The following is a 27,744-nucleotide window of genomic DNA, read 5'->3' as shown; positions in this document are numbered from 1 at the left end:
AACATAGCCACCATCAGGCACAGGCAACATAGTCACCATCAGGCACAGGCGGGAAAGGTGACAGAGGTAGGTAAGCAGCAGAGTCAGGGGGCAGGTGAGCAAACTCGGTGGAGCGAAGGCGGGGTGTAGATTAAGGATGTTCTGAGCAGACAGGTAAGTCCAAACGAAAAAGGCCGCTGGAGCAGTCGATAAGGGCAGAGTGGGTCGTTAAAAAGTCAAGGCCGAGGATCACATTGTGAGGGCACTGGTTGAGGACGGTGAACAAAACAGGGATGTGATGACCGGCAAGGGTGACACAAGCAGTGCACAGGCCAGTGACGGCAGCAGTACTGCCATCGGCAACACAAACGGTGGGTGAAGTGGCGGGGGTCTGTACTTTCTTGAGGCGGCAGTAAAATTGCGAGCTCATGATCGAGACTTGGGCACCAGTGTCAATGAGGGCAGAGACGGGAACACTATTCACGAACAGGGAAAAGAGGTTACAGGGCAAAGAAATGGGCAGTAGAGGATTTCCAGGTCGGGGTACCAATGCAGCGTCACCTCCGGGAGCTGCATTGGCTAGTTTCCCATGAAGCGGCCAGCAGAGGACGCTGAAGAACTGCGGCGAGGAAGAGGTGAACGGGAACGGTAGGCTGGCAGGGAAGGAGCGACTGGACACAGGAGGAGGCGGACTGGTATCGGTGTGGGACGACTCATAACGAGGTGAGAAACGGCGGTGACCATTATCGGAGTATCGGTCAACGTAAGTGAAACGTCGAGGTGGTGAAGACCAGCGGTTGCGGCAGTGGCGAGAGATGTGGCCAATATGCGAGCACGTGAAACAGATCGGCCTATCATCAGGGGTGCGCCACTCATCAGGATTGCGGTATCGATAGCGTGGTGTGTAGGTGTTGCGGGGCATAGCGATGGCGACCATGGGAGGGATGGGGCTCGAACTCTGGTGTTCCACGGTGCGGCTACAGGGGACGCCCATGTTGGCAACCTCTTGACGAACGATGGCTTGAATGAGAGATATCGTCGCTAGGTTGCTGTCCGAGGAGGGCGGGTTGGATGCAGCAGGAGCGAGCGCTTCCAGTTCACGACGCACAATGCGGGTCACGTTTTCAGTGTTGGAAGGCTGCCTTAAGGCGGCAGATCCTCGCACGTGGAGCTAGGGGCGCTGTTGGGGAGCCGGTCGAAGCGATGTGCTATGTGTCTCTGTTTGGCCTGCTCGAAACGTCGACAAACCCGCAGAACGGAGTCAACCACAGAACAGTCGCGACAGAGTAGAAGATTGAAGGCATTGTCGGCTATGCCTTTGAGGATGTGCCCCACCTTATCAGGTTCTGTCATGTTTTTATCAACTTTTCGACAGAGGGCCACAACGTCTTGCATACAGATGATATAAGGCTCAGTAGATGTCTGGGCCCGTGTGGCGAGGTCCCTCTTGGCGGCGAGTTGACGGCCAACCGATTTTCCGAACAGGTCACGGAGTTTTAGTTTGCAAACATCCCAGGAGGGAATATCTGCTTCGTGCCTTTCGAACCACACGCGTGCAGTGTCAGTGAGACAGAAGATGACATTAACCAGCATCAGCGTGGCGTCCCACCTGTAGTGCTGGCTAACATGCTCATAAAGCCAAAGCCAGTCCTCGACATCGACCTCACCAGTACCGCAGAATGGGCCAGGTTCATGGGGGTGGGCTACGACGACAGTTGGAGTTGCGGAGGTAGATGGAGCAGCGTCGGTTGCCATCGCAACGGTTCCGAGGTGACGGCCACTGCGGAGATCCAGTGTCAGATTGTGCCGAACTTGCGACCTCCACCAAGATGTTACGAAAGTGTAGTTAATGTAATGGGTGCTGTGATGGATTGAACTCGATGTAAAGACTTCAGTAGCCGTGCAGCATCCACTCTTGTCAGCGTCGTCGTCCTTCTGAACGCTTCGTCGTGCACGCGTTCCTCAGTCGTCATCTTTGTCTGTGAGCACATCACTTTGGTCACGCATTTCCCGGTAACAATATCATTGCCACTGGTGCTGTGACATTCTGCTAAATTTGATGGCAGAACATCAAGGCAGCCAGTTTGGAGCAGGATGGAACAGAGAAGGCCGTTTGGATCAGGATGGAGCAATTGGAGCAACACTTCCACCCCTGGGATGAAGCATAGCAGAGCGCTTTTATGTGCACAAAATATTTCAAGTGTACCGCTTCGTGCGTCATTACGTTCGCGCATGCCAGGAATGCCAACGCCGCAAAAACCCTCCACACCACTCCACCGTTCCGATGCAGCCCTTGCCCTGCCCCAGCCGACCATTCGATCGTGTTGGTATTGATCTTTACGGGCCACTACCAGTCACTCTAGCTGGTAACCGTTGGGTCATCGTGGCTGTTGACCACCTTACCCGCTACGCAGAAACATCTTCCTTACCTTCTGCGTCGGCGCCAGACGTTGCGTCTTTCGTCCTGCACCATCTCGTTCTGCGCCACGGTTCACCTAAAGAATTGCTCAGTGACCGTGGCCGTGTTTTTCTTTCCGAGACCATTGAAGCCCTTCTTCAGCAGTGCCGCATTGTCCACCGTTCTACCTCGGCCTACCATCCGCAGACAAATGGCATGACGGAACGTTTTAACCGTACCTTAAGTGACATGCTGGCCATGTATGTCGCGTCCGACCACTCAAACTGGGACCGGCTTCTCCCATTCGTCACGTACACTTATAATACTGCCATACAAAGCACGACCGGCTTCTCCCCCTTTTTCCTTCTATACGGCCGTGAACCCACCTCAACTATGGACACGATACTTCCTTATCGCCCTGACACCTCCGAAGTGACCACCGTCTCTCAAGCAGCAGCATATGCAGAAGAATGTCGTCAGTTGGCCCGCTCATTTACAACCCAGAACCAAGGTCACCAGCAGTTCCTTCGCGCACCGTCTTGTCCAGCTCCTTTATACAGCACAGACTCCCTCGTGTGGCTTTGGGTTCCTGCCACCCCTTCCGGCCTCTCTACCAAACTTGCGTCCAAATACCATGGCCCATATCGGGTTATTTGCCAGACCTCTCCGGTGAACTACGTTATAGAACCGCTTGTACCGACACCGGATATGCGTCGCCGCGGGCGTGAAACAGTGCACGTTGACCGCCTCAAGCCCTGTTACGACCCGCCTGTTGTGTCCACACCATGAGTCGGCAGGATGCCTCTTTTTTTTTCTCCCGGGGATAATTGTAGTGTCACAGCAACGCTCGGTGATTGTCGACGATGACAAAGACGACGAGCGTATGTCGGAAGGCGCGGGCCAGAAAAAGAAGACTGCAGACAAAAGACGAAGACGCAAGAGACTGACGCGCTAGTTAAACGGTCGACCCGAACACCGACCTGAGCTTCAACGCACCCTTACACAAGGAAGTTCAGCCGGTATGCACTGGCAGCAAAGCTTCATCTTTCCATGAAATTTGGAAACTTGCTGAACTACTTATATAAAGACATCAATAAAGATGGTCTGCTATCTGCTTGGACATAACCAGAATGCAACAGTTGGACGTCCTGCGTGCTGTCATCTGTACAGCACACCGGTGATGAATTGCTGTGTTCTGTTCTGTAGACTGCTCTCCAGGAAAAGCCCTGGTGTTTCTTTGCATCAATTTTCTAGTCATGTAAAGAGCAGCTGAACATTTTGGTCAAAATCTCATCAGTGATGCAGTTTTGCTATGTTAAAACTCTCACTTATTATGGCACGCACGAAATATTAATGCAGTCTCGTCTGTTCATGAGGCCTGGCCTGAAAAAGCTGAGTCTGGCAAGCAGATGCTCTCACTTTGGCTGCTACTGACATTTGCTGTCATCGCACCGTAACTCTCCTCCTCAGACGTTCCAAATCCCACCTGATGTACTACTCAAAGGTATGGCTAATTGCCCCACCAGTTCCAACTTATCAAGAAAGCAACAGAGCAAAGGAGGACTGATTAGCTAACAGAAGAAAGCTAAACATCAACTATTTCTGCACACCTGCTGGTCCTATGTCAGGAAATTTTTACCAGCATAATGACCTCTGAGACTTGACGCCACATGAATGCACACATGCACCTCGCACGGTCGGAGCAGTGGAGTGGCAGCACTACTGCCAAGCTGCTGCAGCAGGTGACAACTGCCCCTTGTGCGCAGGCTGTAACCGAAATTACGTGCATACCTGCCTCCAGTCCATCAAGGAGGGGGGGGCACTTAAGCTCCACCTTTAAGTGATAGCATTACTGCTGGCTCCTGCCTGCGGCTCCCCTTGCAGATACAAATTCGTGTACATGCACTTGGCTACGCACGGAACCACTAGTACCTTTAATTTGTGCCTTTATTATCTCACACATACTCATTAGTCGTAACCTACCACATCACGCGAAAGACCACTCAACACAGATACAAAGCACTACTTTAACCAACCTGCAGGACTTTGCCAACGAGGATTTAGGGGTAGCATGTCTGACTCAAGATACAAAGGTCACGAGTTCAATTCTCATGCCCTGCCCACTCCTGCCAACTAGGACGTCATGTGGTCTCATGATATTACACTATCCACTGCCTGGCCATATCACCTGCCAAATACCACCTCCCAGAGATACCAGCAATTACAATGCTGATGCTGGGTTTTCTGCTGAATGAGAACCTTACCATAATCAATTCAAATTTTGACCTACACAAAAGCAATGCTCACATAGGACATGTAGCCTTAAAGCTACTCCGGCTCTTTCCTCTGCATTGCAGCAGGAACTTATGAGCAAGTCGAAGCAACTATCTTCTTTCTTGCTCACATATTTAGCAAATAATTCAACAAAGAATAGGTGCATAGCCTCTTTGCCTCATCTGCAACTGTAATCCAATCCTGCTTGCATAAAACAACAAGAAGGTAGATGTAGTGTGCAAATATTTTACTTTAGTGCACACAGCTTGAGCGTCTGAGCTCACCAAAAGCAACATTATGATATAAAGCCACTTTCATTTCCAAGCCATATGCAGAAACTTACAGATCAGTAGCACTAATATCCAAGAGTTGGTTATTTGCAGCTCTTAAATGGTATGGCTCATAAAACAATATTCCAGGCCTTGCTAACAACTCTGCTGTGAAGCAAACTTAACATAATTCAATGCATTATCACCAAGTAGTCTGCACTCAAACGTCACACTTTAGTAGCGTTTTTGAGGTCTACAACAAACTGAAACGTGTCTCCAAGAAATACCAAAGCAAGACCGCAGAATTCTGCTAATAAAGAAGAGTGTCGCGTCATCTGTCACGAAGAAGGCAATATGCTGGCCTGAAATATAGAGAGGGCCCTGTATATCTCAACAGTAGGTAATTTTGCTGCCTAGCAACCAATCGCAGGACCGCCTCAAGAACTGCATCTTTTATTTAATCATTTCTAAGCTGCCACTGCTGCAGATGCTGGGAGATATGGGAAAGGATGGCAATTCTGCAACCAAATGTCCCAATATACATCATCATCATCATCATCAGCCTGATTATACCCACTGCAGGGCGAAGGCCTCTCCCATATTTCTCCACTTAACCCGGTTCTGTGCTAAGCTGCATCCACTTGACCCCTGCGAACTTCTTAATCTCATCCGCCCACCTAACTTTCTGCCGCCCCCTGCTACGCTTTCCTTCCCTTGGAATCCAGTTTGTTACCCTCAGCGACCATCGGTTATCCTCTCTTTGCACTACATGTCCTGCCCATGTCCATTTCTTCTTCTTAATTTCTACTAGAATGTCGGTAACTTGAGTTATTTCTCTGACCCACTCTGCACGCTTTCTATCTCTTAATGTTACCCCTACCATTTTTCGTTCCATAGCCCTCTGGGTTGTCCTCAACTTAAGTAGAACTCTCTTGGTTAGCCTCCACGTTTCAGCCCCATAGGTGAGTACAGGCAAGATGCAACTGTTGTATACTTTCCTCTTGAGCGATACCGGTAAGCTGCTAGTCATAATCTGCGAGTGCTTGCCAAATGCGCTCCATCCCAATCGTATTCTTCTTGTTATTTCCTTTTCGTGGTCCGGATCTGCGGTTACTACCCGGACGCGCAGCGGTGGCGCAGCGGTAGAACATCCGCCTCGCATTCAAGAGGACCGGGGCTCAAATCCAGGTGCCGCGCAATTCTCCACCGGATGAAAAAAAAAAAAAAAAATAAATAAAAAAAAAATCCGCGTGTCGATGGAGTTGCATAAACAGGTTTGGGGTGCGACCTGATGCCGGTGAACACCTCCGGCAACGCACTCCCTCACCAGAACAGGAGTTGGCCACCCTGGTGCAGTAATTGGCCGCTACCTCCTATGATAAGCTCCATAAAACCCCGGCCCTCAGTGACCAGTGGCTGCGGAACAACTGACCACGGCGGCGGTCAGACCTGTGACGCAGCAGGGGGTGCTAAGAAAGCCTGGCTCCGCTGGACAGGCCGCCATTGGAAACTGACCCTGGCAACGTTTAATGCTAGAACCCTAGCTAGTGAAGCTAGCTTAGCAGTGCTGTTAGAGGAACTAGAGGGCATGAAATGGGATGTCATAGGGCTTAGTGAGGTTAGGAGGCCGAATGAGGCATATACTGTACTGAAGGATGGGCATGTACTGTGTTATCGAGGCTTACCAGAGAGGCGACAACTAGGAGTAGGTTTCCTTGTCAATAAGTATATAGCGGGTAATATAGATGAATTCTATAGTATTAATGAGAGGGTTGCAGGCATCATAATTAGGCTTAATAAGCGGTATAAACTGAAGGTTGTACAGGCCTATGCACCTACATCTAGTTATGATGACCAAGCAGTTGAAAGCTTCTATGAAGATGTAGAATCGGCAATGCGAAAAGTAATTACACAGTATACTGTACTAATGGGCGATTTCAATGCCAAGGTAGGGAAAAAACAGGCAGGAGACAAGGCAGTAGGTGACTATGGCATTGGTTCTAGGAACAGCAGGGGGAAGCTCCTAGTTGAGTTTGCAGAGCGCAATAACTTACGAATCATGAATACCTTCTTCAGCAAACGGAAGAACCGGAAATGGACATGGAAAAGTCCTAACGGAGAGACTAAAAATGAAATCGACTTCATAATATGTTCAACCCCCGCCATTATGCAAGATGTAGAGGTAATCGAGAAAGTGCGATGCAGTGACCACAGGATGGTGAGGTCCCGAATTAGCCTAAATCTGAAGAAGGAACACAACAGATTAGTAAGAAAGAAACCCATCAACGAATTAGCGGTGAGGGGGAGGGCAGAAGAGTTCAGGATCTCGCTACAGAATAGGTTTTCAGCTCTAACTGAGGATGGCGACATTACCCTAGAGGCAAGGAACAATAATTTCAGAGATGATATTACTGAGTGCGCGGTAGAAGTAGGCGGTAGGATAGTTAGAGAGGATACCGGCAAGCTGTCTAAGGAGACGAAAGATTTGATTAAGAAATGCCAGAGTATGAAAGCTTCCAATCCAACAGACCAGATCGAATTGGCCGAGATATCAAAGCTAATAATAAGCGCAAGGTGGCCGATATAAGGAAGTATAACATGGAGAAAATTGAGCATGCTGTGAAGAACGGGGGAAGCCTTAAAGCGGTAAAGAAGAAATTGGGCATAGGCAAAAACCAGGTGTATGCGATAAGGGACAAGGCGGGCAACGTCATCACTAATATGGAAAAGATAGTCAAAGTAGCCGAGGAGTTCTATACAGATCTCTACAGTAGCCAAAGTAGTCAGGACCCGATATACAGCTATGAGAAATTAATGCAAGAACCAGTCTGTACTAACACAGGAAGAAGCATATATAAATATACCAGACTCCAAAAGTGATGCAACGATCGGCATTTGTAAGCTTACATAACACCATGGGTAACAAGGCACTCATTTTGATTGTGTATTTAAAGAGTTTAATATATTTTCCAGACAACAACTTGGTCTCCTTGAAAAATTTGTCTGCACAGCAATGCCCACACCAAGTTGAGGAAACATTTATTTAGATTCAGCATTCTTCTGAAAAATTTAAATTCAACTTGCACCGAAACAGCAACAATGTTGAAACAGGAGCTCACATACTGTGTAAATGCATTACATTGCAACTTGAAACATTGTGATAAACATAGTATAGCCACACACTCTGTAACATAAATTTGTGAACTTGGTTTTAGTTTGGCCTACATAAAAAAAAGGAAAAAAACAAAAACACAACACAAAACTGCAAACGAAGTCTAAGAGCACCATTTATGGGCATGTCAATACATTCCCAGCAAAATACTGATTTAAAAGCACATGCTTAAGTGTTCCACAAAGGGATTTATAATTTCTGCACAGGTTGCTTATTATCAAACCATGCTGAAATATAGCTCTATCAACATATACAAACACTACACAAAACTGCAACGAACAAAACAGCATAAATATTTCGTAAATGTACTTAGCATATTGACAGTTTCGGTAAAAGGAGGCTATGGTTGGTTGCAACAAAGCACCACCAGACTTGCATTTGCATGAAGTGCAGCTATGTTTAAGTGACATGCTCAGAGGTGCTAGTGCGGCAATATTAACACAAAACACAACACGAGGTAGCATCTAACCAGTCTCCAAGAAAGCAGGGGTTGCAACACAAAAAGCAATCTCTAAAATCCAAGCTTGAAACATTCGATGACCACAAATGCAAGACAACACTTTTGTTTTCACCAGTCAAACATCCAGACAAAACTACAATGAGATCTGCTAGGAGGGGGTGAAAGCTTAATTGAAAAATTAAATTAGAAGAAAAATCAACTAGCAAAGGGGCTGTCATCACTGCACACTTAGTGATGGGCATAAAACCCAGAGTGATGCGTGTCAAGCCATAGTTTAGGCTGTTTTAAAAAATGCTCCATACAAAAAAAAAAAAAAATGATCAGGCAGGACTCACAATTTCTATTCTTTCGTCCTTCCCCTCCCTTTTTTCATGTTGCAGATTCCAAGGCTGCTGTCTGCCTCTTATGTAGTACATGCCATTTTCCATGAATTCCAAGCTTTCAAGTGTCTCGTGCCCACAAAACAAACATAACATATGAGCGTGCCAGATAGAAAAGACAAGTGGAAAAGAAAGTGCGAACATAAACCAAAATGTAGCATGCATAGTAGTCTGAAAACAATCCTGCAAGCACCAAGCTTATCAGCAAGCCCCCGATTCCTAGCAGCATGCGCAGCAGTGGACAGATGTAGACCTAGTAAGTAGTGGGCAAGGAAAGCAGTGTGATGATGGCAGGCCATGATGGGCTGAAGAGGAGCCGTGGTTTCTAGAAGGGTTGTCACCTGAGCACCTTGACCCAGCCACGAGGCAGCGAGCTGTCAAAGGTCACTTCGCATACGTCAGGGGCAAACTTGACGTGTTGGCCTGATGATGGCCGCGACGGAGCAGCCGTTGAGGAGCACTCGGTGGCCACGGCATCTGAGAACTGGCGCACATACCCTGTAGGGACTCCACATGTGCTTGGCACCGATGTGGCACACTTGGGATGGCACACTGCCCCACACTCTGCAATGACAGAAACCCCGAGAGGGCAAGCAAGATCCCATCCAGTTATTTCACTTTGGCCTAACTTAACACAGGAGACGACGTAAAACCGAAGCTAACTACCGCGGAGAGTGACACTTCTAGTATGCGCTGAGAAGCGATAGGCACCTTCCTATATGCTATATGCAAGGCTAGCTTAAATGTGCATTAAAATGCCTGTCTGATACGGGACTGTGATTGGCGCAGCAAATCATGAAGCAAGATAGGCGTGAGCATCACTACAGTGCGTCTGGTTGTCACAACCGAGAATCTGACAAGGCCAATCTTCTCTCCTAGCAGCAAATGTCAAGACTGGGTGATACAGGTCAGCAAATGAATCTGCAAGCATGCACTTGGTAAAATGGCGACAAGACAGCGCGTGAGTGACTAGGTCTATGCTTGCAGCTTCAGTTGCTGGCCCTGTCAAGATCTCAGTGATGACGGCACAGATTAAATGGAGTGCTTTTCTGTGCTGACTTAGAACAGGATTAAACCCATGCATGCCTCAACACGCGCTTTTACATTACCTGCCTTAGTTTGGGATTTACAATAATATCAGAGCTTACTGCAGACTGTGTCACTATAAAGCCAATCATCACGAATACTATAAGCATTTTTTTTGGCATCCATGATGGGCAGGTAGCAATGGAAATCTTTTCGAAGCCGCCGGAAGTACCCCCAAAACTGAAAATATTTAGAGCCCTTCACGACTAGTACCTTGGCAGCGCGAGGCGTAGCGCCCAAAGTGAATGGCGTCCAAGCAGGCTGCACACTTGGCCGGCCGCATGCATAGGGTCACCTGGAACCTGTGGGGGATGTTGTGGTGCATGCGCAGAGGAGGAGGTGGGAGCGCACCCTCCCCGTTCACGTTGTCGCCCATGTCCTCGTGGTTCACCTGAGCCTTCGCCACCCCTGGAGGAAGGAGAATCGATGCTTTTTCACCCTATTAATTTCATTCTTGTGTGGAGAAATGTTCCAGATTGTTGTCATATGAAAACCGCTGGTGTTCAACAATCTTTTTCTCTTCGGTGCAAATATCTAAGTGCCGTAATTTATGATTGTCTATTAATTTTACTGTTTGTCTATGTCTAAAATAATTGTCATCTAAAAAAAAAAATTGTCAACGGGATCGTGCGTGCATTGCTCCTGCACTGTTGCTTGTAAGGAGGTCAAGGGCCCCTCCTCAAGCTGCTTCCATGCACCTTTTCTCCTTGGCATTCTCCATGTGTCTTATGGAAATAAACAACTGAATAGAAGTGCACTCCTTACAGGCCTCCAAGCTCCACACGCTGCCCACTCGAGCTTTTCTCTGGCTGATAAGCCTTTATAAAGCTCCTTTTCGAAGCCAAGTCATGCAGACATCTCCTGGTCCCAAAAGGACTACAGCATACGAGAATAACGAGAGAGGGAGGCAGAAGACTAGAATTCCAAGATTCACCCAGTTGAATGAAGCACCTCTGGACCACTCTTCACAGCACAAATTTCATATACTCTTGACCCCAAGTTGAGTATGAAACATGTATTCTATGTTAATCGGGTGCATTCACATATTCTCTCGTTCCACCCGCTTTCTTTCTATTCTTATCAACATTCATTACCTACGGACACTGAATGCGCTTTACATGGCGTGTGCATCCGTTTGCAACATGGCCTGCAGCTGCATCGCACTGTCATGAAGGGAAGCAGTGTGGAATAGACGATAGCGTGACTCTTACAGAGACAGACTGATTGGAGAAGGGCACCACTGTGCATGTATGATCGCCTTGAGGGAGTGACATGCTTCACGGCAGCATGTACACCCGCTCCATCAGGACCAATCGGTATGTGAGCACTGGCAGTGCACGATACTGGAATACGCTGGTGTGTGTGCATGAGTGGCGTATGGAAGCAGATCTTGGTAGATCAGGGTAACGAATTGTGCTGTGCTACAACTCTCTATTATCATCAGATAAACAGAAAGCATGAGGAGCAGCAAAGTTCGCAATTTTTAAAGCCAATTTTTTGCAAACAAGTTATTTTTTTAAGTTTACTGAATTTTCAGACTGTTCGATTACATATTTGTTCCATCTTCCGGTTGCTCTGCCACGATGATGCAGTGGTTAGGGCGCTCGACTGCAGTGCCCAAGGATGTGGGATCGAATTCCGGCGACAGCAACCATTTTTCGATGGAGGCAAAAAAGCCAGGCGCCCATGTGCAGTGCGATGTCAGTGTACGTTAAAAAACCCCAGGTGCTGGTGGTGGAAAAACTTTATTTGAGCCACTAAGGTGGCTCAGCGAGGGTCGGGAAGGGGAAAGGGGCAGGACGGCGATAGGCCCTTGGGCCACTCCAGATGACCGGGCACATTTGGACCGCAGTAACCTTCAAAGTCCAGTCCACGATGTGGAGCTGTAGCTCCGGTTGTGAGCTGTGCAGAGCGGCCTCCCACAGCTCCTCTGATTCTACTCCTTTATAAGGGGGTTTTTAGGTTTATTAGAAAAAATTTGGTAGGTGTGCCTGAAATCAGCTCTGGTGCTTGGGCATAATATATAGTTAGGGGATTCTTCCTCTCTATGTATGAGGGAGAGAAGGAAAGGGGAAGGCATTGTGGCAGTTTGAAGTCGACGCCAAGCCACCCGTTCGGTATTGGTGAGGGAATGGTGAGGAGGGGGTAGATTTTGCGGGAGTTTCCATAAGGTATAGTTATGTCGTGCTAGGTGAGAAGGTGGTCCCTCACACTGCGGAATAAGGGCAGACCGCCCACTGCCCAATTGCCGAGAGCTCGAGTTTTTTCCTTGGGCAGCTGTGTTGCTCGGGTGTTCGCAGCGTGCAAGAACCCAGAGGAGGGTGATGCGGCGATAGGGAGGGGGAGCAGATTGCAAGATGCTAGCAGCTGGGGCGTGGATTGTTCTTTTTGAAAAATTGGAGATGGCTATTTTTGAATCGGAAAGAATATATTTTGCGGAGGAGTGAGTAATCGCAAGGGCTATTGCTGCCTCTTCTGCTTCGATGGGCTGGGCCGAGTTTCGAATGGTGGCACAGATAACTAATTTGTGAGCATTGTCCGTCACTATTCAGGATATTCAGCCGTATCTACATAGACTGCAGGGGTGGCCGGGGGGTATTGCTTTTGAATTTCCTTGGCTCTAGCAATGCATCAATCGTAATTGTGCTCCAAATGAGTCTTTTTCGGGAGTGGTGAGATGTAAATATTTGCGCTGATGGTTTCAGGAGGGGAATACATGGCGGTGGTTTGACCAGGGAGGCAAATTTGCAGTTGGTTTAAGAGCTGCTGCCCAGTTTTCATCCCAGAGAGTCGGTGGTATTGGCCTATTAAGTGTGCTTCGACTGGTTCTTCTAGGGTATTATGTACCCCCAACTGAAGAAGTTTGGCGGTGGCAGTGGTTTTGGGCAGGATAAGAGTCGCTTTGTAGGCCGTTCTGATAATCTGCTCGGTCTCTGAGGGGAGAGGTAGAGGTAGGGGAGGGAATAAGTAATTCTGCTTAGGTAGAAGGCCTGAATCAGGTGGCGCGTGTCTGCCTCTCTCATGCCACAATAGCAGTTGGAGATGCGTTTATTAAGTGTCGCAATGTTTTGCGCCGGTTTTTTTAACAACTTTTGTGGCGTTGATGTTAGTGCCATAGTTGGAAATGCAGAGGTTTAGAACTTTGATGTTTTCAACCATTTGGATGGGGGTTCCATCGAGATGATGCGAACTTCAGGAGGGTGATGTTCTTTAAGATGTATTACTAAAAGTTTCCATTTGAATGCCGAACAGGACAGTTCTATACTTTTGGCGTGTGCGGTTATGACGTTGACCGCTTGCTGCAGATTGTACTCAATTTCACCGTGATTACCCATGTTTGTCCAGATTGTGATGTCATCGGCGTACTAAGAGTGCTGAATCACCGTGATTGCTGCCAATTTGCGTGTTAGTGGAATGAGGGTAATATTAAACAAAGGGGAACAGGACTGCCCCTGCGGGGTTCCTCTACTTGCCAGAGTGAAGACTTTGGTCTCAGCTGTTCCCAGTTGCAAGCAGGCCGTCCTTTCATAGAGGAATTCACGCAGCTATGTACCTACACATACGGGAGCCCACATTCAATGTGCTCAGGGACTGAAGGATGGAGGTGTGATAGACATTATCAAAGGCTTTGGTAAGACACAGAGCCAGGACAGCTCTCGTAAGGTGAGGGAAATCAGGGTTAAGTACTTCCTCCTTTAGTTGAGCATGATGTCCTGAGTCGAGAGGCCTGCTCGAAAGCCAAACATGGTAGTGGGGAATAGGGATTGTTTTTCCATGTAACGGTTTAGACTCAGAACCGCGTGCTCCATGAGCTTCCCCACGCACGATATCAAGGAAATGGGCCGCATGTTCTTCAGGTTGGTTTAGGTTGTGGGAAGACATAGATCGCCGGCTCTCTGTGGCACTTCCCCTCCTGGCTACGCCGTGGCGGCGAGGGAGAGGCGCACGACCTCTCCTCTCCAGATCACGTGGCAGCCTCTTCCCCCTCTGTCTTGACTGCTGTGGCGAGGGGGCGTGTGCTGTGTGTGTTGGCTGGATGTGGTTCCGGGCAGACGGGAGTGAGTCAGTGAGTCCGCGTGTGGTGTGTGTACCGACAGTAGGGCGGGCCGGACAGGCCAAGAGATCGGACGCGTCTACGGCCAGACGGACTGCTCAGGTGAACCCAGCCGTTGCTCGGTTCACCTCGCGCGCGCGCGTGGTCGAGGAAGACCATTAAACATTTAACCCTTTGGTCCTCGGTGTTCGTGTTGTTCATTGGGGCCACCACTGTGTTCTGAGCTAGCGGAGCGTTGTTTGCTCTGAGAGCGGAGCCGCAGCCCCGTAGAGAATCCCACATTTTTGCCGCCCAACGTGGGGCCCGAACCCACGACCCTGAGATTAAGAGTCTCATGCTCTAACGAGTGAGCTAGCCGGGCCCGGAATAAAGGCTAACAAATGTCGATATGTGCGAACATGCCACATCTGCCAAGAGAGAAAGCCTCGAGGTCATAAGCACGAAGCCATGGCAGATTCTGGCGTGCGATTTGATGGGGCCGCTGCCGCACAGCAGGAAGAGGTACAAATACGTGCTCGTCATTATGTGCCATTTCAGCACTTTCGCTGAACTGTACCCACTGTGGAAAGCTACTGCCCGGGAGATCTTGGGAAAGTTGTCGGAGGTGTTTTGTCGATTTAGCTTTCCAGAGCAATTGATAACCGACAACGCCATGTATTTCACGTCCAATGTGTTTCGTGATACGTGCGCAGCAATGGGTGCACGGCAGCAGAAAACCACGTGCTATCATCCCCAGTCCAACGTGCGTGAGCACCGAAATCGGGGCATCAAGCCGCTCCTGGGCACATATGCGCGGTCGCATAATGATTGGGATGAGCACTTGGACGCCATATCCTTCGCTCTGCGCACGAGTGTAAATCGCTTGACCAGCTTCACACCAGCTTTTCTCATGTTTGGCAGGCAGCTGAACACGCCAACGGACACAGTCCTGACCCATAGGTCGGACGATGTTCGCAAGGTCGAGGCCAACGTCGACGACTACGCACGGCAATTGCGAGAGCGCTTGGCCAGTGCCATTAAGGAGGCGAGCCGCAGCCATGAGAAGGCGAGCTACGACTAAGCCCACAGGGACCTTGAGTTCCAGTTGGGAGACACGGTTCTGAGGCGAAATCATGTTCTCAGCGATGCATCCGCGGGATTCGCGGCCGGTCTTGCGCCCCCGGGCCCTTTGTGATCGCAGAGAAACAGTCGCGGCTGACTTACCGACTGAAAGACCCGCAGTCGGGCTAAATAAGTGGACCCATTCATGTGGGAGAACTGAAGCAGTATTTCCAGAGAGATGTTGTGGAAGTCGACACGCCTCTCGTTTAGGAGAGCGCCGAGGCGGGCAATGCTGAGAGCAGTCTCTACCGGCATCGCTATGACACCCGCAGCCAGCGAAATCATTGAGGCCGCATGCGTGAGAGTGCACATGCAGGGCCCAAACGCAGTTCTTGCCTGCGCGGTTTGCATTTGAGCTGTTGTGGTAGGAACGGCAGACGTGCGAGCACACACAAGGAAAGGCAGTCCTTTCCGCGATGTTACAGTGTGCCGTGATATGCTTACTTTCAGCCTGTTGCGAAGAGTTATCACCTGATTATGCATGCGAAATCCGGTACGCGTCCAGAGCGCACAGCTCAGGTTTATATTCTGTGCTTATAAATACTTGCCAGCGCGGCCGTTAAATAATGAAGCTTGTGTTTCACTTTTGTGCGTTTTATTTAGTCGCCCGATGGTTCGCTAATTGACAGCCACCTGAAATTCAGTTGATTTTGTAAATATGCCGCTTTCTTGTTTATTTCTTCTGTCAGATAGTAGACATCTGAACCCTTAACCTCACATGCAAGCGCTGACATGGGAAGGTTCGGTAAAGAGGATCTCGGCTGAAAGAAAAGAAATTGGAGAAGTCAACTCACATTACTGCGCAGTGTTTGTGATTGGTGCAACTAGCTGTGTTCATAAAATTAGTTTTATATCCTATTCTCAAAAAAAAAATTAGTGCAATACTTAAGCTCCGCCGTTAATTATGTGACGCGATAGCGTCCCTCTCCGAACACACACACACACACACACACACACACACACACACACACACACACACACGCACACACACACGCACACACGGATGGAGTTTTCTTTCTTCCTGTTTTAAATTTTTAGCTTTTAGTTTTCTTTTATTTATTTTATACCTTCTATCATTTATTTTCTTTATTTTTTATTTTATTTATTATTTTACATTTTTTTACACCAATACTCAGCATCAGCAAACACTGCCTTTCCATTATGAGCCATTTGACACTTTTGAACACCTTCTTCAATTATTTCAATTAATCAATTACACAGAAGACAACTTCGGTTCGTCAGGGTTTAGCACGGAAAGTCCCCCCCAAAAAAGTGTCAAATCGAACTGAAAAGCCAACAGGCATCCACTAATATGTTTCGTTTTTTTCTCCGAAGCGATGGCGATGCGCAAACCAAGCAAACAAACTCGCGTTCGTCTCGCATAGGCTTTGAAGAAAATAGCAAAGGCCATAGAGACAAAATAAAAAAACATTCTCCACATTATAAAACTTTGGATACTGTATATGGATACGGATGAGGTTAGGCGGATCAACAAGGGGTCCGTGTACCACTCGCAGAACAGTTTGTAACTGCACTCAGCAGCCCGTCTGCTGGGCCCCGCCACGACGCTTCGGCTGTCAAAATACGCATCTAGGAGCCGCTGACAGAAACCACCAGGGACACAGGAGAGGTCCCTCGACCAGGTAGTGTCTTCTCTTGGCATCGAAAGGTCGGTCCAAGCACAGCACACTAGGTTACGATGTGACAAGCGCGGAAAGAATGGCAGGCACTGACGGATGAGGCGACCAAAATATGGCCGCCAAGCGCGGGATCAGCGTGCCGCTCACGGTTGCTGGACTTACTTTTGTAAACCCTCTATTCAAAAACAGCGCAAGATCGCATGACCCCTGGTTCGCAGCCCATGTGAAGAGAAGCCTGAACAGAAAAAAAGAAGGCTCATAGGAAAGCCACTCGAACCAATTCACCGTTTGATTGGGAGAGATATAATAACCTTTCTGATCTAACTATGCAGCTGCAATCCTGGAAGCTAAGCTAAACTATTTCAACCGGACTCTCCCCAATATGTTTAAAGCCAACCCCAAAAATTCTGGCGCACAGTTAATCCAAAATGTGACCAGATTGCGCCTATTCTAACGGACGAGAGTGGTTGTGCCTTTCCTTCTTCACATATCATTGAAGTGTTAAGTGAACTCATTCGTAAAGTGTACTCACAGATGAGCTGCCACTTACCAATTCCCAAGTACTACCTACTTTGTGCACACAGTTTACCTTAAAAAAAATTGTAATACAGTCGAACCCTGATATATCGAACTCGAAGGGGATCGCAGAATAGTTCGATATATTGATAATTCTATATACAGCAATTCTATATACAGACGGCACTTGGGATCGTGAAAAATGATATGGTATTTGTCGCTTAATCAACCCAGTCGCATAATGACCCCCCCCCCCCCCCCCCGAGAAAAAAAAAAAAAGAAAAAAAAAAAAAAAAAAAACGTTAGGAGCCGCGTTCCTCCGTTTCGACCGTCGCATCCACAGCTCATTTATCAGCAGTGCGCCAAGATGCTACGCAGCGATAACGTCACGCCGTGTTTATCTTTTGCTAGAACCAGCGGTGCCAGGGAGCGAACTTGGCAGAGTGCCCGTGATGGCTTGATTGCATAAGCCTGGTTCGATTTATCACGCTGCGCTTGGGGCGGGCGTAGTCCACTGCCACAAAATCAATGAAAGCATGATAGCTGAAAATGCTGCTTGAAGAAAACAATGCTAAAAGTCGGTGTCATGATCGCAGCTGACCGCGTGCTTTTGTTGATTCAGAAATGTCAGAATGAAAAGCCTGCTGCTTTTTAACGTCTGCAGCCATCATAGCATATGCTACGCCGCACGTTCATCACGACGGTAAGAATGAACGACTCCCACAAAAACAAAAAAGAAAATACTGCCGCTTCTGAGTCCGCAGCCACGCACGTGCAGCACGACGTGCCTAGGACGCGCATCGCACGTCAGCCGCCGCGCGCAGACTCAGAGCGTTCACATCACAAACTGGAGAAAGCGTCTACCACAGGCTGAGCTGGCTTGTCCGCGCATGCGTAGGCGGCTGCTGCGAATGAAGACCGGGAAAGAGAGAGGAAGGGGAGAGATAAAGCGCAGCAGAAGAGTGGGCACATCCTTCTGCTTCGCTCTATCGCGTTTTTCCCCTCTCCTGAACACCACTGCTGCATTGGCTCCCTCTTGTTCCTTCACACACATGGCTTGCAAACGTCACGTGGCTTGCAAAATCACCGCAGATGCAGGTGCCTTTGGGGAAAGGGCGCAGCGCTGCCATAGACCAGCCATCGTCGAACTGTGCCCTCTCATTCCTTCCACGCGTGGCTAGAAAACGTCACGCGGCAAACGGCCGATGATGCGATCGTCTTTGGGGAAGGCGCACTGTCCAATGCGGGATAAGGAGTTCGATATACTGAACGACCGGTGAAATTGAGTTCGATATATGACGCAGCTTTCCTATACTTTTAAATGGGATTTTCAAGGGGATATTACATGAGTTGGACGTAACCAAAATTCGAAATATCCGGGTTCGACTACTAACTGCAAATGGCATAGTGAAAGCGATTGGCAGACTTCAGCTTTACACCACTCCTAGCCCAAAAAGAGTCACCTCTAAACTTCTCAAACTAATGCGTCACGAATCATCATTCCTTTTGTCGCTGCTATTTAAACAGTCACTGGATTAAGGATGTGTCCCGGATGACTGGAAGGTGGCTCATATTGTTCCTATACATTAGGTGAGAGCACATTCTGATGCTACTAACTACGGACCAATTTCCTTGACATCAATATGCTCCAAACTATTTGACAGTGGTGGAAGCAGGCTCTAGCTTTTCGGAGCAGACATGGGAGCAGCAAAAGCCTTATTTTGGAGCAGCTTTGGCGCAGCAGAAGTCCAATTTTAGAGCTTGTTTGGAGCAATTTATGGGCTAGTTTAGAGCACTCTGAAACTGGCTGATGGTATTAAATGCTGCTGAGCGCTTTTTTCTATTGACAGCTACAGTAAATTCTATTTGAGTTGGCCTCAAATAGAGCAGAAAAACTGTTCAAATTAACCTACAGTTCAAATTATCTAACGAAATTGAAAAAATGACCGAAAACAGCTTGTATTACACTAATTTTATCTAATGAACGCCTGCATGATTTGAGATGAAACCGAAGTGAAAACAACACTTTTTTCAGCTCTTGTCAAGCGCTTTGCCTCGCGCACACTGTTGGGAAGGTTGGAGGATTGCTTCAAAACTGTAAAAGCCTCCCTAGCATTTTTGCAGAGCTACTCAGCTATTGATGCCTCTTGCCAAAATGGCCGTGCCACGTTCGAAGGATGCTTCACCATAGAGCCGCAAAGTGGAGCATTGCGGCAAAGCGTGCAGTGCGATGAAACTACGAGTGACAACCTGGAAGCAGAATGTGGATGCATGCGGGGGATATATGCATATGAATTAGAACAGTGTGATGCCATCCTAAAACAAAAATAAAAGATCAGTGATGCCCAAAGCAGTGTCTGATGCGCGCATCTAAGTGCAGCTATGGGATGGCATGAAGTAAAAGCAAATCCAAAACTATGCCATTCGACTTTGTATCAGGAATGGTGAACTCCCGATCGTTTCCATACTTGCCACAACGCACACAGTGTGCGGGCACAGCTGTTTCGTGCAACTGAGGTTCAGAGAGGACAATTTCAGTGACCGCTGGTGGAACGGAATGTGCCGTACCTCAACATGTTGCTGGCCGCTGGTGCGTTTGCTGCACACGCCTGTCATTGACATCTAATCAGTTAGACGCAGGCGAAGAGCTGCGATCGGCCATTGCGAGCCGCTCACAAGGGTGCGCCGTAGCTAGCCACACGTGTTCCCTTTGCAAAGGGCATTGGCTGGGATTGCGCTGCTAGTTCAAGTTCTGATTTAACGGGGGTAGAAATAAAGAGTATTTACTTTAGCCCAAAAACTGCATGAAAGTTGATTCTAAATGCCATTGGCCAGAATTATTTAAGAGTGCAATGGTTGTAAAATATTTCCTTCAGTTCATGAAAAAAAAAAAGAATAGGCGAACGACAGGTACTACAAACAGCAGTGGGATCGATAAGGCGCTATTAATTTCAATTCAGAAATGCCTATGCCACCAGCCTTTCGTGAAAGCTGCAACAATAACAGCTTCAGGACAAACACAAGAAGTGAACCAAAGTGTCGCGAATGTAGACATGGTGGCTAGAATTGTAGAAACCATAATGTGGATGTGGCTGTGTTTTCTTGTAGCGAGCGCCAAGTGTTGCTCAACCGACGACAATACTCAGCTGAATTTGGTGCTGTATACTTGCATTGAGTAATTATCATGTAAATTACCGTTTAGGCGCAGATTTGCGCAACAGGTCAGATTGGCACAATTGGCGCAGCACTTCCACCTCTGATTTGAACACATGCTGTTTTCTCACGTTATGAAACATTTAATCTTAAATAATCTGCTTCTTGAAAAGCAGCACGTTTTCCGGTATAAAAGATCATGCCAAACCCACTTGTTCGTTACTGACCTACACTATACGCTGCATATGTCCCTTGACACGGATGCAATTTTTGTGGATTTTCTCAAAGCCTTTGATTGTGCTCCTCGCCAACATTTACTGTTAAAAATTAAAAATCTGCAGCTTGATGATAAAATGACCAGATGGATCACTGAGTTCTTGACTAATCGGTTTCTATCAGTTAAGATAAATGATTGCATCTTTACCCTATGCGTGTGAAGTCAGGTGTCCCACAAGGAACAGTTCTGGGGCCTTTGCTCTTTTTAATTTATGTAAATGACATAGCATGTAACATCAACTCATCAGTCCGCCTCTTTGGAGATGACTGCATGATTTAAAAAAAATATTTCATGCAAACGGTACACACACGCTCCAGTCTGATTTAAACACTCTAACTGAATGGTGCTGCACTTGCAAATGGAAATTAATGCCGAAAGTAAACACATCAGATTTTTGCCTTTTCTAGGACTGTTACATAGCCTTTACACAATAAACGAAAGAAGTGCTGAATCTGTTTCTCCTATAAAATATATGGGCGTTCATTGGCATTCTAATCTTTCTCGGAATGCCCACATAGACCATATCACCAGCAAAGCTTTTAGAAAACTTGGCATGCTCAGGCACCGCTTACACAATCAAGCTTACACAACACGTTGATAAGATCAACCTTAGAATGGGCTTCTCTTATATGGCACCCTCACCAGGACTCCCTTTCCAATCTTCGTGTATCCGTCCAGAACAAAGCAGCAAGGTTCAATACATCATCATACTCAAGATTTCAAAGCGTATCATCAATCAAAGAAATATTAAACCTACCATCGCTCGCTTACCGAAGGAACCTGCGAAATTATCATTTTTTCACACCGCATATATTATAGCAATTCTAATTTGCTCACTCTTCTTCTTCCTGCTCCTCACGTCTCATCTCACCTTGGCCATGCAAACAAAATCTTCCCAAGTTTTGCACGAACAAAAAATACCAAAATTCAGTACTAACATTGGCAATAAATGAATGCAATGAGCTGCCGCTTAATATCGCTGTTCTCGAAGATTTATCAGCGTTCCAAGCTGCATTGCTAGCTTTTTCAGACGCATCATAGTCGAATTGTGCAGTTTTTCGTTCCCTATATAAATTTTTTTTCCTTGCTTTTATCATTTTGTTTTGCTTTTAGCCTTCTGCGCTCATGATCTGTTCTTGTAGCGTCTGTCATGCACACTGTACATGCTTTTAAAATCTCTTTTGCTAAAATCGCTGCACACGTTTCTCTTTTCACAGTTCTGTTAAGCCGGAATATTATTTGCCTGCCTATTTTTCCTAGTTTTGTATAAAGATTACTTGCCAAGCTACTAATCTAATTACCCTTGCATACCTTCATAACGTCATCTCTTATCTTGTTGGTGTTTTACACTGCTTTGCTTCCATATCCCATGTCTAGGCACGTGAAGCAAGTTATTGCAAACGTGTATGCTCGGAATAGAGTGCGTTTCGGCAAAAACCACTCGGCCACAAAACGAGCATGTAGTAATAAGCCTTCATTTATTTTCTTGCGGACTACTTGCGTAGCTTTCACTGCGTTGCACCTGATGCATGAAACGAAGTATAGGGACGGTCAAGCACGGCGCCGTAATTCGCCGCGCTCGCGCGCCCCACCCACGCGGTAATTGTGTACCGTACCTCAGACTGCTCGCGCCATCCCGTGCTGCAAGCGTTGCAAACTCGTGTACTTTCGTAGCTAAGGCTGCGCATTTTTTGATGCTCTGCTGAGCAACAAGCCGTTCAAACGATACTGCAGGCAGGACAAGGCTTCAGTACGCAGTCGCTGCGCTGTCGGGCGGCACAGCAGACACCGCATATTCTATACATAGATCTTTAAACGTGATAAAGTGGGCAAATGAATAACTTTGTGAAGCAGACCCACTCGTTTGTTTCGCACACTCGGGCGCAGAGGAGTAGCCTCCGTTAACAGACGAAGCCATAACCTCGGTTAACGACGCAAGCCGAGGTCGCCAAGTTCGGTTTGCGATAACCGCCGCGGTTAGTGGTGTAACCATGGTTTGGTCCGCCGTGTAACATGGTAACATGGCCTAACCATGGTTTCACGTAACCGCGGTTACGCTAACCGTGGTTAACCCTGCCCGTGAACAGGGGCTGCGCGAACGGGCGAGCGAGAACGGGTTGATGCAAGTACGCCAGCGAGTGAGCGCGCGGCTACCGAAAGTTCGTTGAAGCAACATATTTCTGGGCGGAGCTTTCAACTTCCTTGCATTCTTTATTTTTTTTATGACTCCCTTTGGCATACGAGTTGAGAGGGAAAATTGGAAGGGTCAGTTTTAATCGCCAATATCTCTGGTGTTGCAGAAGCTAGATCGAAAATTTTTGCGGGAGAATGATGGGTGGTTTAATATCCATCAATGTTATGGCGTTGTTTACCCTTCTTGATGACCATTTCTGTGGACCTTTAAGGCGTGCGAAATGCTCAATACAAGCGCTATTAAGGTGCAATAAAAGCCTCGTTGGTGTACAGTCGAACCTGGATATATCGAATTTTAGTTACATCGAACTCACGGAATATCCCCTTGAAAATCTCATGTAAAAGTATAGGAAAGCCAAGTCATATATCGAACTCAATTTCCCCAGTCGTTCGATATACTGAACTCCGCAACACACACTAGAAAGTGTGCCTTCCCCAAATACGATCGCATCACCCTCGGCCGTTTGCTGCGTGACGTTTTCAAGCCACGCGCGGAAGGAATGAGAGGGGACAGTTCGGCGACGGCTGGTCTAGGACAGCGCCGCGCCCATTCCCCAAAGGCACGCGCATCTGCGATTATCGTTTCCCGCGCGCCAACACGTGACGTTTGCAAGCCATGTGCGTGAATGAACCAGAGAGAACCGGTGAACGAGAGGGGAAAAACACGATAGAGCGAAGCGCAAGGGCGTGCCCATTCTTTTGCCGAGATATCTCTCTCCTTCCTCTCTCCCGGCCTTTGTTCGCAGTAGCACGCGCTACGCATGCACCAAGCCAGCTTAGCCCGTCTTCAGCCAGAACTTCGGACGTTTTCTCCAGTGTGTGTTGCGAACCCTCTGCGCGCAGCGGCTGACGTGGCTATGGCGGCTGCGGATGTTAAGAAGCAGCAGTCGTTTTTTTTTCTTTTGGCAGGATCATTGATCCTTGCATTTATTGAAAGCATGCGGTCAGCTGCGATCATAACACCGGCTTTTAGCATTTGTTGCTTCAAACGGCATTTGCAGCTACCACACTTTCCAATGATTTTGTGGCAGTGGACTATGCCCGCCCCAAGCGAGGCGTGATAAATCGAACCAGGCTCGTGCGATCAAGTCATCATGGGCACACGCACTCTGCCAAGTTCGCTCCCCGCCACCACAGGAGCTATCAAAAGATAAATACGCCATGACGTTATCGCTGCGCAGCATCTTGGCACGCTGCCAAGAAATGAGCTGTGGATGAGACGATCAGAACGGAGTGGCACGCGCCATCGACATGCAAGCGAAAACGCTCGCAATTTCTGCCGCGGCGACGCAGAAACCTTGTTTTGAACTGCCGCGGTGGCTTGAGTGGCGAGAGGGACGCAGTTCCAGCAAGTTGGAAATTTTTCGCTCTGTCGCTGCCGCTCGTGGCTGAGATCGCTCAATCGCTTGCATGTGAGCGAGCTGTTTTTTTTTTTCTTTTTCCGAATTCTCGGATTCAAAAGTGAAGGGTGGGTTCATTATGCGAGTGGGTTGATTACGCAACAAATACGGTATCGTTTTTTCGCATCGTAAGTGTCGTCAAAAGCCGATTTCTGTATATCGAATTATCGATATATCGAACTATTTCGCGATCCCCTTCGAGTTCGATATATCCGGGTTCGACTGTATCAGGCACCACTAACATAACCTGAACACAGATATATAGAACACATTTGCTCCCAGTTATATATCCCACATACAGTAGAGCCTCTGTTATACAAATCTCATGGGGTCACGACAAAATTCGTATCAGCTGGACAATTGTATCATCAAAGTGAGAGAAAATAAGTATGCAGAAGCATAGGAAAGGCAGCTGGGCAGATCTGACTACAGCTGAGAAAGTTCGTTACGGTCAAGCGGTGACAGCTTGCCACTCGCGGCACACAGCTTGACAGGCGATCACGAAGTTGGCGACATGCGGACTGCGTGTCTCCGCGGACTTCTTGCGGCGCGTACAGCACGTTAAGGGATGGCGATTTGCCGGCCGCGCAGCACCACAGACAGGGGCGGAAGCAGGCTCGAGCATTTTGGAGCAGCTTTGGGAGCAACGAAACGAGTTTTGGAGCGTTTGAATTATGTTTTGGAGCACGTTTCCAAGGTCAAACGCCTTTGATAATTGCAGTTTTCTTTTTCTGAAGTACAAAATTTCCAGTCTGATTCCTTTTTATGCAAGTTTATGCCTTTCCAATTTCGCACTCATCTCTGACATGAAAAACAGCCAAAGCATGTAAAGATGTACAGTCGAACCCGGATATATCGAACTCGAAGGGGATCGCGAAATAGTTCGATATGTCGATAATTCGATATACAGAAATCGGTTTGTGACGGCACTTACGATGCGAAAAAACGATACCCACTCGCATAATGAACCCACTCGCCACTTTTGCACCGAAAATTTAGAAAAAAAAAAAAAAAGAAGAAAGGTTAAGGCCAGCTTGCTCACATGCAAGCGATTGAGCGATCTCAGCGGCAGCGACAGAGCGAAAAATTTCAAAATTGTTGGAACTGCGTCCCTCTCGCTGCTCGAGCCACCGCAGCAGCTCAAAACAAGGTTTCTGTGTCGGCGCGGCAGAAATCGCGGGCGTTTTCGCTTGCATGTCGCTGGCGCGCGTCACTCCGCTTCGGTCGTCTCATCCAGAGCTCATTTCTTGGCAGCGTGCCAAGATGCTGCGCAGCGATAACGTCGGGGCGTGTTTATCTTTTAATAGCTCCTGCGGTGGCGGGGAGCGAACTTGTCAGAGTGCCCGTGATGGCTTGATTGCACAAGCCTGGTTCGATTTATCACGCCGCGCTTGAGGCGGGCGTCATGATCACAGCAGCTGACCGCGTGCTTTCGTTGATTCATACATGCAAGGATAAACGACTCCATCATCTGTAGTGGCGCGGGAGAGTGTCCGGAACGTCCAAAATTTTGCAGATTGTACAAAATGCACTTTGGCCGGGGAATTTCGCGAATTCATATCATACTGAAATTCGTATCAACTGGATTCATATCACCAAAATTTTACTGTATTTCACTCTCATGCTGGGACTAGTTATGCTTGTGCATTCAGCATAGTTATTTCATTTAATTTCATTTGGAGAAAAGCTGGAAATGATATACACAATTCAGCAGATTAAGGCCTTGAAAGCTTTTAATAGGAAAACCATATTAATTTTTCTGTGTTTGTCAAATAGGCAAACTTTCGCATGGATATTTGGGCTCAATTAGGCAGACCAGTTGGACCTATTAGCAAAACCAACTGTTTTTCCTAAGTGGTTCCAATTTACGTGTGCAGTTGGACTCAACAGGATTTAATCATAACTCGATTGTAACTAATTGGAGTCAGTGATTTCCAACTGGTCCAGTTCATTCCCACTGGCAAGTAGAATTGGACTCAATTGGTTTCTACTCTCACTCAATTGTCATCATCATCATCAGCAGCAGCAGCAGCCTGACTATACCCACTGCAGGGCGAAGGCCTCTCCCATATTTCTCCACCTAGCCCGGTTCTGTGCTAGCTGCATCCACTTGACCCCTACGAACTTCTTAACCTCATCCGCCCACCTAACTTTCTGCCGCCCCCTGCTACGCTTTCCTTCCCTTGGAATCCAGTTTGTTACCCTAAGCGACCATCGGTAATCCTCTCTTCGCACTACATGTCCTGCCCATGCCCATTTCTTCTTCTTAATTTCCACTAGAATGTCGGTAACTTGAGTTATTTCTCTGACCCACTCTGTGCGCTTCCTATCTCCTAATGTTACCCCTACCCTTTTTCGTTCCATAGCCCTCTGGGTTGTCCTCAACTTAAGTAGAACTCTCTTGGTTAGCCTCCACTTTTCAGCGCCATAGGTGAGTACAGAGTACCAGAACGACACTATTAAACAACAAAAATTGACCATCAATTCCTTAGTTTTGCAGTGTCGCTAAAATTCCTCCTAAAATACTCCAGCACATGAAATTGGGAAGTGCCAGTCACCAAACCTGTGCGGGCAGCTCCACTGACGCTTGGAGAGAGGGTCAGCGCAGTGAGCAAAGCACGGCTCTTTGGGGAAGTTGGCACTGGCGCCGTCTCGGATGCCTCGTGATTGCCTTGGCGAGCCTCAGCAGCAGCCTGCGCATGGGCCACTGGGGAGTAAACAAAAAAAAAAAGAGTTTGAGAAAATACATTAATGAATTAAACAGAAAGTAAATAGAAAACTTGGAAGATCACAATAATCATGTTTAGTACCGCAAGCAAGACATAATGTGAAGAAAGGGTCCACTTCCTAGGGTTTAAGTGGCAGAAACACCATTATGCTAACATTAAGCTTTGTCACCATCACAAAGCTTTTGTGCTGCCATGGTACTATATACACCGAGGACTTCTTTTTCAATGGTTAAGTGCTTTGTTTGTGCAGCAATATACATCAGAAAATGAAGTTAGTAAAAGGCCTGATTTTTTAAAATGTATGATCATAGTATAACACAATTCAGTCGAACCCGGTTATATCGAACTCACGGAATATCCCCCTGAAAATCCCATGTAAAAGTATAGGAAAGCCACGTCATACATCGAACTCAATTTCACCGGTCGTTCATATATCGAATTCCGCACCACGCACTGGAAAGTGTGCCTTCCCCAAAAACGATATCATCACCCTCGGCCGTTTGCTGCGTGACGTTTTCAAGCCACGCGCGGAAGGAATGAGAGGGGACAGTTCGGCGACGGCTAGTTTGGGCAGCGCCGCGCCCATTCCCCAAAGGCGCACGCATCTGCAGTTATCGTTTCCCGCGCGCCAACACATGACGTTTGCAAGCCATGTGCGTAGGA

General features: G+C 47.6%; 1 protein-coding gene and 1 non-coding gene across 5 annotated transcripts in view; both read right to left on the bottom strand.

The window, feature by feature from the left end:
• The window catches only part of LOC146197730 (citron Rho-interacting kinase-like), a 173,041-nt gene that overhangs the window by 43,273 nt on the left and 102,024 nt on the right, over positions 1-27,744 (bottom strand). For all 4 annotated transcript variants that reach the window (XM_084599641.1, XM_084599644.1, XM_084599642.1 and 1 more), the window contains 3 exons: positions 26,916-27,059; positions 10,232-10,426; positions 9,274-9,496 (listed from right to left, as the gene is read on the bottom strand). In XM_084599641.1, coding sequence (XP_084455767.1) covers positions 9,274-9,496; positions 10,232-10,426; positions 26,916-27,059 — 562 coding nt within the window. The remainder of the gene's footprint in view (positions 1-9,273; positions 9,497-10,231; positions 10,427-26,915; positions 27,060-27,744) is intronic.
• TRNAK-CUU (transfer RNA lysine (anticodon CUU)) lies at positions 14,361-14,433 on the bottom strand. Its single transcript has one exon. It is a non-coding gene; the product is annotated as a tRNA-Lys (tRNA).

Source organism: Amblyomma maculatum, chromosome 3, assembly GCF_055883805.1.
Source record: "Amblyomma maculatum isolate TAMU_Amacu chromosome 3, ASM5588380v1, whole genome shotgun sequence".
Classification (NCBI taxonomy): Eukaryota; Metazoa; Arthropoda; class Arachnida; order Ixodida; family Ixodidae; genus Amblyomma; species Amblyomma maculatum.
Note: the sequence above shows the minus strand (reverse complement) of the source record. Positions and strands in the feature narration are given on the sequence as shown.